The sequence below is a fragment of the Antechinus flavipes genome, chromosome 1, assembly GCF_016432865.1.
Source record: "Antechinus flavipes isolate AdamAnt ecotype Samford, QLD, Australia chromosome 1, AdamAnt_v2, whole genome shotgun sequence".
Classification (NCBI taxonomy): Eukaryota; Metazoa; Chordata; class Mammalia; order Dasyuromorphia; family Dasyuridae; genus Antechinus; species Antechinus flavipes.
This window is the reverse complement of record NC_067398.1, coordinates 312,746,515-312,763,547: the sequence shown is the minus strand read 5'-3', so window position 1 is coordinate 312,763,547 and position 17,033 is coordinate 312,746,515. Positions and strand designations below refer to the sequence as shown.

The 17,033-nt window shown below is 41.9% G+C and overlaps 2 protein-coding genes across 3 annotated transcripts in view; both read right to left on the bottom strand.

Moving 5' to 3' along the window:
* The window catches only part of DCTN3 (dynactin subunit 3), a 217,646-nt gene that overhangs the window by 165,796 nt on the left and 34,817 nt on the right, over nucleotides 1-17,033 (bottom strand). The window lies entirely within an intron of this gene.
* RPP25L (ribonuclease P/MRP subunit p25 like) lies at nucleotides 11,868-15,355 on the bottom strand. 2 transcript variants are annotated; one of them, XM_051965834.1, is made up of 2 exons: nucleotides 15,076-15,355; nucleotides 11,868-12,798 (listed from the first exon to the last, which is right to left on the bottom strand). In XM_051965834.1, exon 2 carries the CDS (start codon nucleotides 12,770-12,772, stop codon nucleotides 12,227-12,229), a length of 546 nt encoding a protein of 181 aa, XP_051821794.1. In that variant the 5' UTR covers nucleotides 12,773-12,798; nucleotides 15,076-15,355; the 3' UTR covers nucleotides 11,868-12,226. The 2 variants fall into 2 exon arrangements, with proteins under 2 accessions (XP_051821794.1, XP_051821804.1); XM_051965844.1 differs by lacking the exon at nucleotides 15,076-15,355 and adding an exon at nucleotides 14,301-14,468.

The window sequence follows — 17,033 nt, the reverse complement described above, 5'->3', positions numbered from 1 at the left end:
CTTTTTCTACTCTCAACCCCTTTTCACCCCCCAAATTTTTATACTGTAATTTTGTAATATGTAATTCTGAGCTGAGGAGTTACTGGCAGTGTTCATGCAAGTATAGTGCAAAGTGTGCATGTTGTGTAGTCAGAACCAAAGCTGCAGTGAAATAGTATGATGCAACACAGGCAAGCACTGCCAGAAACACCTTAGATTCATCACACCTTTGATTTTGAATTAATTTTTGGTCACTGAATTCAGAAACCTTCTATTATTGCCAAATATCTCCCCCCACCACGCCCATAGGAGGTTGTGACCCACAGTTTTAAGTTGTGCTCTGTACCACCTCCTGCTCTGGGGAGAATGATTCAAACATAAAACTTTCTTCAAAACATCTAATCAAGCTCATTTTTCAAATATGGCATGGATAAATGAGTACACACCCCTGCCACCATGATGTGATGGGTCAAAAAAGCCATTCACTCTTCTGGGTTTTGGCAGTTGCCTCACCAGCACTCAGCCTCCCTCCAATTCTGATGTAGACTCTAGCTCTCAGACATGTCCATCACTAATCCAACTTTTTGAAGCTCACAAGGTAGTGGAAACCTTCAACACTGCTTCACTCAAAAGCAAACAGATTATATATGATTGAAACAGAAGCAACTTGGCAATGGCCTGGTAAGTAGACAAAGGCCTGAGGCCTCTTTCCCACAGCTAGAGCTTGAAACTGTCCTTAACTCATCATTGAACATGGCCAAGAGCAAAGAGGAAGCAACTCACTCTGTCCATTTAGTACCTTTTGAAAGCATCCCAGTCAGGAGAAGATCAAAAGTTCATCCACTGCCCATTTGGTTACATGACCAGAATTACTCACAGGATATTTGTGCATGTTCCAAAGAATGGGGCAGTGCCTCTCAATTATATCACACCTTTCTGTATCAGACCAGCTGTAGGAAGATCTTGCTGCACATTCTCTGAAGATGGGGTTCTATTGGTCAAGCACATTACTCTTTGGATTGGACTGATGATTTTACCAACATGAAGAACCTCCTATAAGGGGATTTCTAGTCTTAAGAGAATTGCCTGGGTCACAGAGAAGTACTGACTTGCCTGTTTGCCTAATAAAATCTTCCCTTAAGTGTGCCAAATAAAAAGATCTATTGTTTTCCTATTTACTGATTCATGTCATTCTTGGAAGTTTCTTTAAGATCTAGACACTGATTCCAAAATGAGAAAATGGGCATAAGTTGCAAAGAAGAAAATTTAAATATGACACATGGAAAAGCTTACTGACAATTAGGGCTATGTATCAATGACTGAATGAAAAAAATTTTCAAATCTTTAATAATTAGATAAATGCAAATTAAATCAACTATCAGGTTCCACCCCATAACTATCAGACTAGTGAAAATGACAATTGTGACAAAATGACAATTGTGAGAAGACAGACACATTAATGAACTGTTGGTGGAGGTAATGAATTGGTACAGCCATTTTGGAACTATATCCAAAAAAAAAAAAAAAAGACACTTAACTATACATTCCCTTTGATCCTTCAGTATCACTACTAAGCCTATTATCCCCTTCCTCCTGAAGAAAAAAAAAAAGAAAAGATCCATTTGTACAAAAATATTTATATAAATTTTTTATTATGGCAAAGTACTGGAAACTAAAAGGGAGGCTTATCAACTAGGAAATGGTTGAACAAATTATGATTTTATTTATGAATGCAATGAAATACTATAAAATCCTAAGAAATAACAAAAAGGACCATTTTAGAAAAACCTGGGAAGATTTTATGAATTGATGCAGAATTAAATGACCAGAACTGAGAGAATAATTTACTTAATAATACCACAAGGGAAAAAAAAAGTTGTAAATTTAAGAATTCTGATCAATGCAATGACAAATCAGATTTGCAAAGAATATGCTACCTAACTCCTGACAGAAAGGTAGTAGGGGAGTATAGAGTGGGCACAACCCAATTGGGGAACTGTTTTAGTTGACTACGCATAGTTGTTACAAGGCTTTTGTTTTTATTTATTTTTCTCATTTCAGGGAAAGGAAGATAAGAATAAACGAGAGACATGATAGAGTTGCCAAAATAAGAAAAAAAAATGAAAAGAAAAGGTCATTGAAGCATTTTTTTAATGTACAGAGAACCATAAGAAAGCCAGATGGAGAGAGACAACTTTCAGTTACATGTTGAATTTATTATATACTTAAAAGAAAAAGCTAGCTGTATGTAACAGAGATTCACAGTTTCATCTACAATCTTCTTTTTTCTGTCCTATTTTGTATATGAAACATTCATTTTGCTTAAGTGGTGTTTAATTTCAGAACAAAACAACATTTTTAAACAATTAAAGCTATTCCCAAATGGAATGGGCTGCCACAGGAGGTGCTGGGTACGTGTGTGTGCCTGGCTCAGAGTCTGAGCCTAAATTCAAGTCTAAGCATAAATCAAAATCTGGGACTGGATAAAATCCTGAGGCTCAGCCTGGGCCTCAAACCAAAGCCAAGTTTCACTTTTAACCATCAACTGGGTCTTTTCCTAGTTTAAGGCTGAACCTCAGCCTGAGTTGGAGGCCAAGATCAAGTTGGAGTCTGAGTTTGGGTCTGCTCACACACCTGATCCTGCACCCTTAATCTAAACCTGAGCCTGAGTTTGGAATTCAATTTTCCACTGAATCCAACCTGGAGCTAGATTGAGCCAAAACTTGTTTGAGACTGAGCTGGATCCCCAACCTGAGTCTGAGGTGATGTCTGAGACTGAGCCTAGGTATGAGACAAGGCCTAAACCTGATTTGATCTGAGCTTAACCCTGAACACAAGCCTGGCTTTGTGGCTGGGTCTGAGCCCAAGTCGCAACTTGGGTTTAAACTGTGTCTGGCTCTAAATCGTAGTCTGAATTTAAGCTTCAGTAAGAGGGAATGGGGAGGGAGGAAGCAGGGGAGAAGTTGGTCTCAGCCCCAGAAATTACTTGCTCACCCCTCCTACTTTGTGGAATCTTAGAATGCAAAAGGCAGATTTTAGAGGTAAGGAAATAGTAATATGTTAGTGAAGTATTTAACTATAAAAGTCAACCAAAAAACCCCCTATCCATCCATGTCTCCAGGCAACCATATTCTGGTGAGGGATTCAACATGTAAAAAGTGCGCATTAGATGAAGTTAGTCTGAAGAGGAAAGGGAAAGGTATTAGCAGCCTGGGAGACTGGAACAGGCTTTCTTCTGAAGCTGGGATTTGATCCGAGTTTTGAAAAAAATTCGGCAAAGGACAGCCAGTGGAAATGGAAGATGAAGTGTAGTATTCAAAGTTAATAGAAATGAAATTTTAGAATGTATGCAGAAGAGGAATGTATTAGAAGTATTAGAAGAATGGAAATGTAGCAAAAAAAAAAAAAACAACAAAAAAGGAAATGTAGCAAGGAGGCAAGTAATGAAGAACTTTAAAAACCAGAGGATTCTGTATTTGATCTTGGAAGTAAAAGGGAGCCACTAGGATTCATGGAGGTAGGGAGAGATGAAGTTAGCAGAGTCAGACATTTTAGAGAAATAACTTTGACAGCTGATTGGAAGCTGGAGGAGAGTGGATAACGGCTTTGAGAAAGGGAGATAAGGTAGAAAATAATTATAGTATTCTAGACAAGAGGCAATAGAAGACTGAAGTAGAATGGTGATAATATAGATGGAGAAAAGAGGATATATGTAAGAAACATTACAAAGGCAGAAATGACAAGATGATTCAGGTTGACATTGAAGTTGGGAACCTGGGTGTTGGCAAAGATGGCAAAGTAATAGGAAAATTGGAAGAACAGTTTGTGGAAGAAGAGAATTGTCTTACTGAATTAGGAGAGCTTGGAATTGGCTGGCTGAAAATGGAACACATTCCCAGAGCCTTTTGAGGAATAGCTCAAGATAGCTTTGAGGAATCCCTTTGAATAACTAAACTGACTAGTCTTGGATTCAGTAGACTCAGTTGGAAATTTGGAGAGGATTCCTTTTCAATTCCATTAAACAATTATTAAATACTTACAATATACAAGGCATTGTAGATGCTGCCATAAATGTTTCAGAATACAAGGAAACTGTCTTCTTATAAAGGGTTTCCATGGGGTTGTCCATTAACAGAGTCTCTGATTCAAAAGGTAAAAGGCAGTTTATTTGCATAATTCCAAACTGCTTTCCAAAAAGAGTTGTACCACTTCACAGTCTCACCAACAATGCATTAGCATGCATATCTCCAACACTGATGGTTACAATTTTTTTTAAAATAATTTTTGCCAATTTGTAGAGTATGAGGTGAAACCTAAAGGTTTGTGTTTCTTTTATCTGGCTAATTCTGGATTTGGAACATTCTTTCATATGGCTGTGAATTCTTTGCTTTTTTTTTTTTTTTTTTTTTTTTTGAGAACTAGTTGTTAATATCCTTTAACCATTTATCTATTGGAGAAATTTGACAGAAAGATTTTCTCCCATTTGACCACTTCTCTTCTTATCCTAGATGCATTAGTTTGGTCCATGCAGAAGTTTTACAGTTCCAAGTACTAAAAGTTATCTATTTTATCTTGTGTAATGGGCTTCTGTGTCTTGTTTGATTAAAAAGTACCATGGATGCAAAGATAAATATGATAGACCCTTTTTTTAAAGAGCATGCAATTTAATAGGATAAGGATATATATGCAAATAAGTATGCATAGAAGTGCTATAAGAGACTTAGGGGGAAGGGCTAAGAAGAGTTTGAAGAGGGAGAAATCACTTTTACTTGGTATCATCATAGTGGTTCAAAAACCATAGTACCTCTACCTTGATCATTATAATCTGAATTTCCATGTCCTCAAGGGTATTTGTACTAATAATGATGATCTTCTAGGAGCAGATAATGCCTATGGATGGGCCAATTGCCCCGATCACACACAAAAAAAAAAAAAAAAAAAAAAAAAACACGTTAAAACTTCTGTAATTCTCAGGATTGGAATTAAGTCCATCAGTGGTTATTGTACTTCTAGTGAGACAGGATAAGACGACAAGAGAAAGAAAGGGAAGAAAAAGGAAGGGGAGGGAAGACAAAGAAAGGAAACAAATGGGAAGGGTAGGAAAGGAGGTGAGAGAAGTAATGAGAAAGAGGGAAAGAGAAGAGGGGAGTGAAGAGAGTAAAAAGAAAAGCAATTTTTAAAAAATTATATGGGGGATGAGTGGGAGAGAAGAGCATTAAAGAACAGACAGGACTGCTTCTGAAAAAAACCTGGGATGATAACAGTGATGGAGACAAAGCAGAGCTACTCAATTTTTACTTTGCTTCTGTTTTCTCTGCTAAAAACAGTCTTTGAGAGGAGGAATAAAATGGCTAACACATACAATACATAGCCGAAATTCAGAGAGAAAAGAGGAAACCTATTCCCTTTCTTGATATACGTGAAGGCCATTTTAGAATAAGTTTCCATTTCAATTTAAAAAGGCAATAATAATATAAAAAAAAAAAAAAAACCTTTCCTTTTTTCATTTTCCCTTTCTCCAGCAATTGCGCAAGGCTTGTCAAAGACAAACAAAGTCCACCCTGTCTTGGACCCCAAAGCCAACTATAGACCAGCAGATTAAGAAATCTCTGTCCCCTCTTCTAAAAAACAAACTGTTCCTAAGACCAGTGGCAAATCATTTGAGAGCCTAGTATAACTCTTTGCCTGCTGTGCATAGAAGTATACAGCAGGCATGAGAAATGAGTGAAAAATCCAAGTGAGAAAACAGTTGCATTTAGAGGCCCACTTGCTCCACAAAGACCTTCTTTCCAGGTACTCAGCCAATGCTTTTCCATGCCATGGCTCACAACTATGAGCAGCATTAAGTTGGAGTTTTTATTGTTGTTTTTATTAACTTGTACTCTAAATTGTTTTCCATGACAAAATCCAAGACAATTAGGGAGATAGTAGAAAGAACCTAGCTGCACTTGATAAGCTCCAGTCACCAAACCCAGATGTACTACATTTCAGGGTACTGAGTCAGGATCCAAAAATATCTCAACGGGCTAGAATGTTGGGCTGGATGTAATAAGATGAAATTTAATCAGGACAAATGCAGCCTCTTACACTTGGATTTAGAAAAACTGACTTCACAAGACAGGAAGGTATAGAAAGAAATAATTTGGTCTGAAAAAGTTTGGAAAAGAGAGGGGGGCGGGATTAAAGGACAAAAGTGGGTTAAGCTGTCTGAGTCAACATTGATATAACAGCCAAGAAAGTTAATTCCATTTTAGTTTGCATTCAGAAGCATACTGTCCAGGACTAAGATCATAATCCTTCTGTACTCTGCCTTAGTCATACCCCACTTGAGGAATATTGTGGAAATATCTTTTAGAAAGGGTATTGATAAGCAGGAGTATTTAGGGGAGGACAAAGATGATGGCAAAGGGCTCAAAGCAGACAGTGAATACTGATTGAAGGTACTGTTAATGCTTAGACTGGACAAGACTGATGAGAGATATAACTGACATAAAGTAAATAAAGTCCCCTTTCTTAGAAGAGGGATGAGAATGAGGGATGTTTGATCCTCAGTTAAGAACTATTAGTATTAAGTTCCAGGTGAACAGAAACAAATTTAGATTTACTCAAAAATATCTTCCTAATAATTAGAGCTGTCCAAAGTAGAATGGACTGTCTATGGAAGTAATGGGGTCTTCAAGCAAAAGCTGAATTGTCACTTTTGAGGATGTGGTAGAAGGGATCCATGCTCAGATCTGAGCTGGACTAGCTGCCTTCTAAGATTCTGTGAGTTAATACTGCCTTCAAACTTGAGAGCCATTTTAGCAACAAAGAGATGACTCACTTGAACTCAATTGTTACCCTTCTGATCTCTACGCTTTTCTACCTCAGTCCTATCTTTACTCAGTCCTTGTGTTTCCTGGATCTCCCATTACATCCTTAACAAAATCACCTCTTTCTAACTTCTTTTATATAGCTAACATCTGGTTCCACACAGAAGATGCTGCATCTTTGCATCTCTGACCATCATTTCCCACAGAAATTACACCTAATGAGATAACACCTGTTATCACTGCCAGAGGGCTGGTCTTGGAGACAGGAAGATTTACTTTCAGGTCCTGCCTTTTAATACACAAAGGCTGGGTCATCATGAGCAAATCTCTGTTCCCTAGGCAACTTTCTAAGGCTCTTTATAGAAACGTTGCTTCGTAGGGCATTTCCATACTAAGAATGACCTATAAAATAACAGATCTTGGGGATTTCTTCCAAAAAAATGTGACTGATGCTTATGTAGCATTTGAAGTTTTGCAGCATGCTTTATATCCACTTAACTTTCAATAGGATGCCACTAAAGACTTCTGAGCAAAGGAGTAGCATAATCAGACATATATATGAGGATAAGTCTGGCAGAAGTTTAAGAACACATTCCTAAAGGTGAGAAAAAGTGAAAGTCAATAGCAGAAACAGAAAGAGAATGGATGATTTAGGAAGAAATGTATCACCTAGTCTGAGATAGGCTTCCTTTATATACATTTCTAATGATCCTGGAGTATTATCTTTCAATTTGTGTCTTCTTATATGCCTTATAAAATGTTATTCTTATGAGCCAGTGCCCATGGAAATAGATAATACAAAGGGAAGTGGATGAAAGAAATAGGTAACAGTTTGCCAAATATTTATTAGGCACCTATTAGCATTCAAGGCATTCTATTATAGACTATTAGAGGCAGTTAGATAATACAGTGGACAGAGCACTGGCCTGTAGTCAGGAAGAAGTCCAGCTTCAGATACTTATTAGCTGTGTGATCCTACACAAGTCACTTAAACTCTGCCTGTTTCACACTATAAAGATAATAGCATCAATGTATCTAACATATATAGGACTGCTTGCCATCTAGGGGAGGGGGTGGAGGGAAGGTGGAGAAAAATCGGAACAGAAGCGAGTGCAAGGGATAATGTTGTAAAAAAAAAAAAAATTACCCTGGCATGGATTCTGTCAATATAAAGTTATTATAAAATAAAATAAAATATATTTTTAAAAAAAGATAATAGCATCTATCTCACAAGGTTACAAGACTCAAATGACTTTGTAAAGCATCTTCAGTTCAGTAACCAAATAATTTGAGAAAGGGAAAGGATCATAGGAATGGGGACAATGAACAGGAAAAGAGGGGAGAAGGCAAGGAAGACACATGTCATCCCCCACTTTACTGTGAATGAACTTCAGTAAGGAACAGTTTTCTTGTTCCCAGAGGCTCTGGAGTCAAATTAGTTAAGCAGAAGACTCTTAGAAAAGGTTATTATTGAAAGGCTAGACATTGGAAGTACTTCCCAACAGTGAAAGGACATATAACATATATCTACTATGGGAACATCTCGGTTCCCAGGAACAAGCTTTTTTCTCCTGAGGGAGTTGGAGTAGGGAGAAGGTGGGAGGGAGACCTGTCCTAACTGGCTACAAACACCTCCATTCCTTGGGACTGGGCCAGACCCTCCACAGTCTAGGCTTCCCAAAGTCTGGAAGGGAGGAGTTAAGACAATCTGGAAGCAAGTTTATGGGATGATCCATTAAGTGCCTCTACCCCTTTACTCTCCACTCTGTGCAAAACTCAGTTCCAAATAGTCCCATCTCTTGTCCTGAGATTAGCCAAGAAAAATCACTGAGTGAGGAATCAGGGATTAGAATTTCCAGATTGAGGAAAGAGAATGGCTGCCTTATTTTGCTAAAACAACTTTTCTCTCTCTCACACAAAGCTTTCTGTCCTGATGCTATAATAACACAAGGGGAATAGGAAGGAGACACACTGTCACCTTGAAGACCAGACTGTTCTTTCAACCTTTTTTCTACATGGCAAAAATAGCAGATAAAATTTACAAGAGGAGTGACTAAGGCTAGACAGAAGAAAAAAGTTCCTTATCAATGAAAAGAGAGAAAGGCAGCCTTGTGGCTTCTCTCTTCATGGGAGACTTCAAAAGCAAAGGGATAAGATCTTCATATGGGACAAGGGAGAGAAAAGATCCAATTAAATTTCACTCCCAAAAAATCCTTTAAAATGACTCAGAAGTGCTTAGAGTGGCTTAGAAGGAATTCAGAAGAGTTGTTGTGAGGATTCATGAGGTAACTAGATGGCAGAGTGGACGGCATCTGGGCCTGGAGTCAGGAAGACAAAAGAGTTCAAATCCTGCCTCAGACACTTAGCAGCTGGGTAAAGCTGTCTTTAACTTCTACTTCAGTTTGCTTATCTGCAAAATAAAAATAATATAGCACCTACCTCCCAGGGTTGTGAGTATAAATCAAGATATATGCAAAGCAATTTGCAAATCTCAAGGTACTATATATTATTATGCTAGGAATACATGAGCCTTGGATGGGAAGTTTGAATTAGACCAAATAGTAAATGGGTACAAGACATTGTTCAAGGATGTTGGGAAGGGGCACCTCTCTCTAAAACGAGCCATTTGTAGCTCATATGCCCATTTCCTGGAGATTCCTGCAATTTCCAATCCATACTCAAATCCTGTCCCCCTACAATCCCAATAATACCAACACTTTCCCTTACCCACACCTTTCCCTGAAGGCATATCCTAAGGGTCTAGAACAGGATGAAATCTGTAGGAAAAGAGAGAAAAGTCCCGTTATAGTTTCCTCTCTTCATACTTCAATATGTCTCTGACAGCTAGCAAAATAACCTCCTCCAAAGAGAGCTTAGAAACACTGGGACAGAATACATGGCAAGGCTTGGAAGTGGGGTACCTTAGTAATTTGGTGTCCACTAAGGGAATTCTGCAAGATGATAAACATTATTGTAAAAGGGGGGTGGGGAGCGGAAAAATTTGGAACATGTGGGCAGCTGTGGAGAAGGTTGGGCTTCCCAGCAGGCAATGACAGATAGGAGACTTCCTCCTTCCCATTAGACAGCCAAATCCAAGAACACATCCCTTATGCTCCTCACACCCAACCCCTCAGTCACAACTGTCATCCCAAGCAAAGTCTGCTGGCCAGATGACCAGGTAGATCTATTTTCAGTACCACCATTCCAACTGTCTTACAGGTAAACAAGACTCTAGGGAGTTTCCAGCCCCTCTTTGCCCAAGTCAGTTTCTCCGGGGTGGGAGTGGTAGTAAGAACTGCTTGCTGCTCCTGTTGCCATAGCAACAAAGTGGGCAGCACTTGCTTTGCATATATTTGCATCTGTATAACTTCCGGGACCCAGTCACATTTTCTTAAGAAATGTCCCACAGACACTGTAGCAAGAAATTCATGACCACTTTCCAGCCCCTCCAGACCAGGTCCTAGCCTTCTTTCCCTCCTTCTTGATAGGAGGTGTGTCTCTATCAGCAAACTAACTTACTTAGATTCCATTTCCCTGTCTCAAGAATAAGGAAAAGATCCAGGCTTGAGGACAGACAGTCCCTGGAGTGGGCTGTGGATTTCAGCACCACGGAAAGCAATAGGAAGGGTTGGCAGGGAGCCTAGTCCGCCCCACTCCTCAAGGTAGCCCAAACCAGGGGAGGGAGAAGAGCCAAGAGGCAGGGACAGGACAGTGCAAGAGATTACACCAGAGAATACTACAGGAATACTACACATGTAGAAAAGGAAGTTAGTCTAATCGATTCATTTCTTTCACTGCCCAGGTCAAGTTACTTGCCCTTGAAGTAGTCTTCCAGGAGTGCTGTAGCCCAGAATGACCATGTCAGCCTTCTCCACTCCCCCACCTATCACTTGGGTCAGTAGCATATATTCTCATCCTGGAACATGTATACACATCATCATCATCTTCTCCCAGGATCAATTTAGACCTTATTTTCTCATTGGTCCTAGAAATTTTGCATTCCTAAACCAACATCTCGGGGGACAGGAAGGTTGTCTTCCCATTTCTCCGTTCAACCGCACAGGATTTCTTTAGTACAGGGGTCTGGACAGCAGACAAGTGCTTAATAGCTGATGGATTAATTAAGTGGAAACTGCACCACACCTAGACAGAGCTGCCACCATGTGGCCAAATTCAGAACAACCAGTCAGGCTTTGCCTGCTCCAGCCCTGGGATTGAGATATAATTATGCTGTTTGCATTGCACCTGGCTCAAATTTTGAAATGCCAATTTCTGATCATAGAACCAGATTTTGAGCTGGAAGAAGCCTCAAGAGGCTATGTATTCCAATCTATTTATTTTACAGATGAGAAGTAGAGGCCCAGGAAAGCTGGATAGTCCAAGGTCATACAGATAATAAACATTAGAAGTGAGATTTGAAAATCCTAACAATCATTTTGTACTATACCACATACAGTCCAGCTCTACTTTCAGAACCCACTCCCTCCCCCCCATCTCAGAACCCAGGTCCACAAAATGCTCAAAGAATTGGGTCCCAGCTTTCATCTTCTCAAATCTGCCCATGAGTTTCCAATGAATCCCCATTGCCTACAGAACAGTTCAAACTCTTTTGACATTCAAAATCCTTCACAGTAGCAAAAGCCCCAAACTCACCTTTCTAACCTTATTTCTCACAGGCTTTATTTTTTGTTCTATATGTATCCTCTAATCTGAACAGCCTGAGCTCAGTACTTGTAGCTAGATCTTCCACTGATTTTCACCTCTTCCTCTTTGGCCCACACTTTTTAACCCTCTGAGCCTGCTGAAGTCCTCCTACTCTTCCCAGAACCAATTCAAACTTCACTGTCCCCCTGAAACTGGTTCTACCCAATCCTGGCACCACTGATCTCTCAATATTCAAGTAGTCCCAGACACACTCTTTTATCATACAACCATAGTTTCCTGTGTGATTTTGGTTCTTTTAAGGGAATAGGTATAGGGGCAGTATCCTGTGTTTTTTACACATACCACACACACACACACACACACACACACACACACACACACACCCCTGGGAACAGAGAAGGGTTTCATAAATAATGCAAATGGAACTTTATTCCCAACTCCTCCTTTCCTTTCCTGGGGAAAATAATCTTATCATTACAATCCAAAGAATCTAATAGTGGCAAGAGACTGAAAAACTGGTGGTAACATTCTTGAGGGAGAAAGGGCAGAGTATTTCTTTGACCAAACACAGAGCACCTCAGAGCAGCCATCAACATGTCTGTTCTGCATCCTGTGCTCATTTCCACCTGTGGGAACAGTTTGTGTTCAGTGTGACCAGAGACCAGAGTCACTGAATCAAACAGAAAAAGCAGCGATGGGGCTTCAGTATTGTTCCACCAATTCTGGGGAGTACCTCAGAATCTGCTCCCAACTCCAACTTCCTCATGAAGTCAGGGCCTCCTGGGGGTCTCTCCTCGCACCCCACCTCCACCTCCCTGCCAGTGCCCTGAGGCCCGAGGTCGCCTCTTGGGCTGAGGAGTATGTGGGGGGGTTCGGGGTAAAGGCTGTCCCAGACCAGGAGGAGCACCTGGAGGCTGGTAGCCACCCTCGTTGGGGTCCAAGGGGTCCTTGCTGAGGAGAAGCCAGACAGCTGGCACATGTCGGCGTACAGTAAGTGGGTCCAGACCAGCCTCAGGCACTAGAGGGACCCAGGCATCCTCTGTCTGCTGGAAGTGCAGTTTGGTGAGCTGGTGCAGGCCAGGCAGGCGGCGCTTCAGGATCTCTGCACAGGTCACAGCTTTGCCTGTGGCACGGCCTGCACCAATGAACACTATTCGCCGGGTGGATTCGCTTTCCAGCCGGCCCAATGCAAAGCCCAGGAGATTTCGGATCTTGCTGCCATCCCGGACCCGCATTTCCAAGGTATCTGGAGGCAGACCTGGAACTGGGGGGACCAGGGGTTTCTCTACAGAGCTTGCCTTCTGGTAATTCTCCATGGCTGGTCCAGGGGCCTTCACTGTGCCTAAAGAGGGAGAGGTGAGTGCATAGTACTCAAGGGCCAAGTCCACCACACCCCAGTTTCAGAAAAGAGTATCCCCAAATCAAGGGCTCTCTCCCCACAAGAACTGGGTATCTGTGAAGAAAGAGACAATGTCTCCCTCTAGTCCAGGATCTTTCTAAAGAAGTCCACTGACTTAACCAAAGGCTAACAAAGGATGTCACTGCCTTCTATAGAACTTGTAAAGTTAGAGGTAGGGGCTGCTTAAAATTCTCTAGATAGACAGGCAGCAGGTATGATAGAATACTGGACTTGGAGTCCGGCGATCCTAACTTATACACTTACTAGTTGTATGACCCTGGGCAAGTCACTTAATCTATCTGGATTTTAGTTTCCTCTCTGTAAAGCAGGATGATAATAGCACCTGCCTCATCCTATTGTAAGAATCAAATAGGATAACATATGATTAATATAACACCCTGAAAACTTTACAGCCCTATATAAATGCTATTATTTAAACAAAACCAAAGAAAAACACTTTTTAAAAAGGAATTTTAAAATAATGTAAGGTTAACTCCTCCCCTTTTTTTTTAAACCAGGAAAATATATCTCTAATTTACTTCAAAAAATTTTGTGAGGTAGATTTTGTGACCATGGATGAAGTCATAATCTGCTTGAGATTCAATTTTCTCATCTGCAAAATAGGAACATATTTACACAACCACTCTCACAGAGTTGAAGTGAGCATCTTAAAGCCATATAAGAAGTAGGACCAAGCTCAGAGACAGAGATAAAATAAGGCACCTTTCCCCTTTCTGCAGAGAAGGGGGAATATGAGAGTAGAGCGCTTTATACAATGGTCAGTTTTCTTTTTTTTTTCTTAAATATGTGGATATAGAGCTTTTTTTTTTTTTTTTAAACATGTAGATTATAGAACTGTTCTTTTTTAAAATTCTCTGTTCTAAGAGATAAGTCTCTTTGAGGGGAGGGGAAATACTGTGAATGTAGGTAATATAAACGCAAAAGGTGGAAAAAAATAAAGAAATGTGGACTATTACCAAAAGAATCATTTCTAAATGAATAAAGCTCCTAAAATACTTTTTATATAGTATGTATTTCAATTTACTTATTAAAAAAAAAAAGGTAAGTTTTCCCACTGATTAAAATGTCTAAAAATTTATCCAAATCTCTCAACCTGGTTATTGAGGCCCTCTCTGCTGCAATCCCAAACCTACTTTCTAACTCCACTCCCAACACAAACTGAATCTAGAGTCAGAGACTCTTTAAGTTTGAATCACAACCTTGCCACCTGTCATCTCTATGACCCCAGAGAAAGTAGTTTAATTAATGTAACCTCGGTTTCTTCATCTGCAAAATGAAGAAAATAAGCTCTTATAAAGTGACCCATCATGTACCAGGGGCTTTACAAATTATTATCTGATTTCATCCTTACAACACTCTGGGAGGTGGGTACTATTATTATCCCCATTTTACAGATGAGAAAACAGAGACAAAGGGAAAGTTACCTAACCAGAGTCACAGAGTACAGAGCCTCCTGTTTCTGGAACCAGGGCTCTAACCACTGTGCTGGCCAATGAAGATGTGGCTGGGATCCTCGCCAGCGCTAATCTCAGGCTCCCGAAAAGTTGAGTGCATCCCCAACTCTCAGCCAAGCCTTTGCTCACGATGTTCTCGCCTAACTGCTAGAGCTGCCCTTCCTCTTGATCCTCTCCCCCCACCCCACTCTACCTCTGCCCCCGACTCCCACTTTCTAAGTCTGTCCTATAGTTCAAAGCCCGGCTCAAATGGCACCTCACTTCGAGAAGCCTCAACAAGGAAACCCTGGCTTACAGCTCCCTCTCCCTGCCCCGCGGGCGGAAGCCTCCACGTGTCTGAAGTGCAAAGCTCGGTGAGAGGACCTGATCCCCAAATGCTCCCGCTCTTGCTCCCCGCGCCCACCTGCGGATTATCCGCGCTCTTCCTTCCTCTCTCCCCCCTACGCGTTCCGACCCCAGCACTCCTCTCCGGCCATCCGTAACGGTCCTAGGAGTACGGCCAAGCTCTCCGGTCCACCCTCCCGCCGGGCCCCTCGAGAGCTCTTAACAAGCGCTCTTTCTCCCCACCACCCCCGGGATCTCTAAGCGTCTTCGGCTCTAGGCCCACTTTCTTCCGGCTTGGGATCGCTAAATGTTCCTATTCAGGTGCCTTTCTCGGGCCGGAATCTCCAAGAATCAGTCCGCGCGGGGGTTCTGAGGCTGCCCGCCCACTCCCGTACCCCCCCAATCCTAGGCCAGCCCTCACCTCCGCCTCCTCCTGCCGTCAGGGACCTCTCACGCAGGGGAATCAAGATGGCTGAGCGACGGAGCGGGCGCGCGTACAGCGGCACGGCGACGCGCGAGGGGAGGGGCGGGGCGGGCGCGCGGACGCCATACCCATCGATGGAGGGCACGCCCCTGGAAGCGTGTGGTCTCGCCGCCTCAGCTGAAGGAAGGGGAGAGGCTGCGGAGATTGGGGTGGAGATAACTTTGTCTTCCCCTTATCCTCTCTAAATCCTTCCCTGCAAGGAGAGAATGTAACTGAGGCCCGAGCGTAGGCGTGGCGTGAGGCCGGGGGAGGAGCTCTGTGGCCAGGAGGAAAGGGCCTGTGCCCTTCTGCCCTCTCTCCTCCCGGCGTTAACGGCAGAGTCCTCTGTGTGGCCGCCAGGTGGCGACAAAACATCAGCTATCGCACTCACAGGGGCGCGCACTCCCAGCTGCCAGTCCCCCCTAAACCGAACCTCGACCTGACCCTGACCCAAGGCCTCAGAGGCCCCCGAGAAAGACACACTGGCCTTTTTTATGGGACCATTCAATGCTATTAGTGCTGAGCACATATTAGGCGCTTAATAAATGTTTTTGACTTGTGTGGAGAAGGAGGAAACTCCCGGGGAAGGAAGCTCCCTCCACCAATGCAGTTCATCCCCTTCTTACAGTTCCGAGGAGCTCGGAGAGGTTGGGGCTTCCAGGAGATAGGACTTGAACTTGTGGCTTCAGGGCTCTAGGGCCATTTCTATATCTCTTTAACCCTTTTTTCTTCATTGAGCCTTTTGGCAGAGCCATGAACAACTTCTGAGAAAATTGTTTTTTATTGTATAAAATACGGAAGATTACAAAGGAAACATCCAATTATTAACATATTGAAAAAAGTCCAGAGATTCCAGGTTGAGTCCCTATGTCTACACCACAATTATTCTACTTGAAGAGAACTGAAGGCCAGAGAAGAGAGGTCACTAGCTCTTGGTCTCCCAGGCTCGTTTGGAGCCTGATTGACTAAGGAGAGGAGGGGAGAAGATGGGTAGAGGATAGCTGGTGACTCACCCCCATTACCCTGCTCCCCAATAACCCATTGCAACCACCAGTCCCCTGTCTCTCGGGCTCTTAGCTCCATGCCTGCCTCTCTGAAATGATGCCTTGTTAGCACTGCTCAAGCTGGGAAGTTCTACACGAATTAAGACACCCCGAGAATGGACACTGGAGCTTTCAGTAGCCTTTGAGCCCACCCTGTGGCCCACTAGCTGAGGAGGGGGGTGAGGCTCACCTATTGAGGGTAAAAGAGGAGTGCCTAATTCCAGGTTACTGGGAAGGGCTGTTTCTATTCTAGAACATTCACAGATCAAAGACTGACACCTGGATAAATCACCTAGTCCAATCCTTATACTATACAGAAGAGGAAACTGAAGCCCAGAAATTTAATTTGTTACAGAGATAACAAATAGTGGAGCCACGATTTGTATCTAGCTTTCTTGACTTTTAAATAGTGTTCTTTCCAGTGCCCTGATTCAACCAGATTAAAACAATTTAATCCACATCTATCAAAGTATACAAATATAAAAAAGATTCAAAGTAAATGTTAGTGGATCAGTGGGGAAACAGGCTTGTTGTTTTGTATGAATTGGTACAAAATTTCATAGAGGAATTTGTGAGAACTCTTCCTGCCTTTGATCCAGTTGATCACTGACAGGACTATATCCTTGTGTAGAGAGCTGGAACTTTGCAGAAGTATATTTGAAACAAGAAAGGTGTCAACTCAGTGGAATTGATGAAATGATGGTTCTTTAATACACATATACTTAGGACTTAGTATAGTGATGTTTTTAAGGGCTGAGAAGGACTGGAAATGGGACATTCCATTTTTGACCATTCTCTTGGTGGCTCTCTTGCCTCTTGCAAGATTAAGGTTGGTCCTGAGGTCCTCCAGAAAGCTAGCTCAAACATTATATC

What these genes read in the sequence shown, in the direction of transcription:
- RPP25L (XM_051965834.1), bottom strand. Translation starts at nt 12,772, where the DNA reads ATGGAGAATTACCAGAAGGCAAGCTCTGTAGAGAAACCCCTGGTCCCC.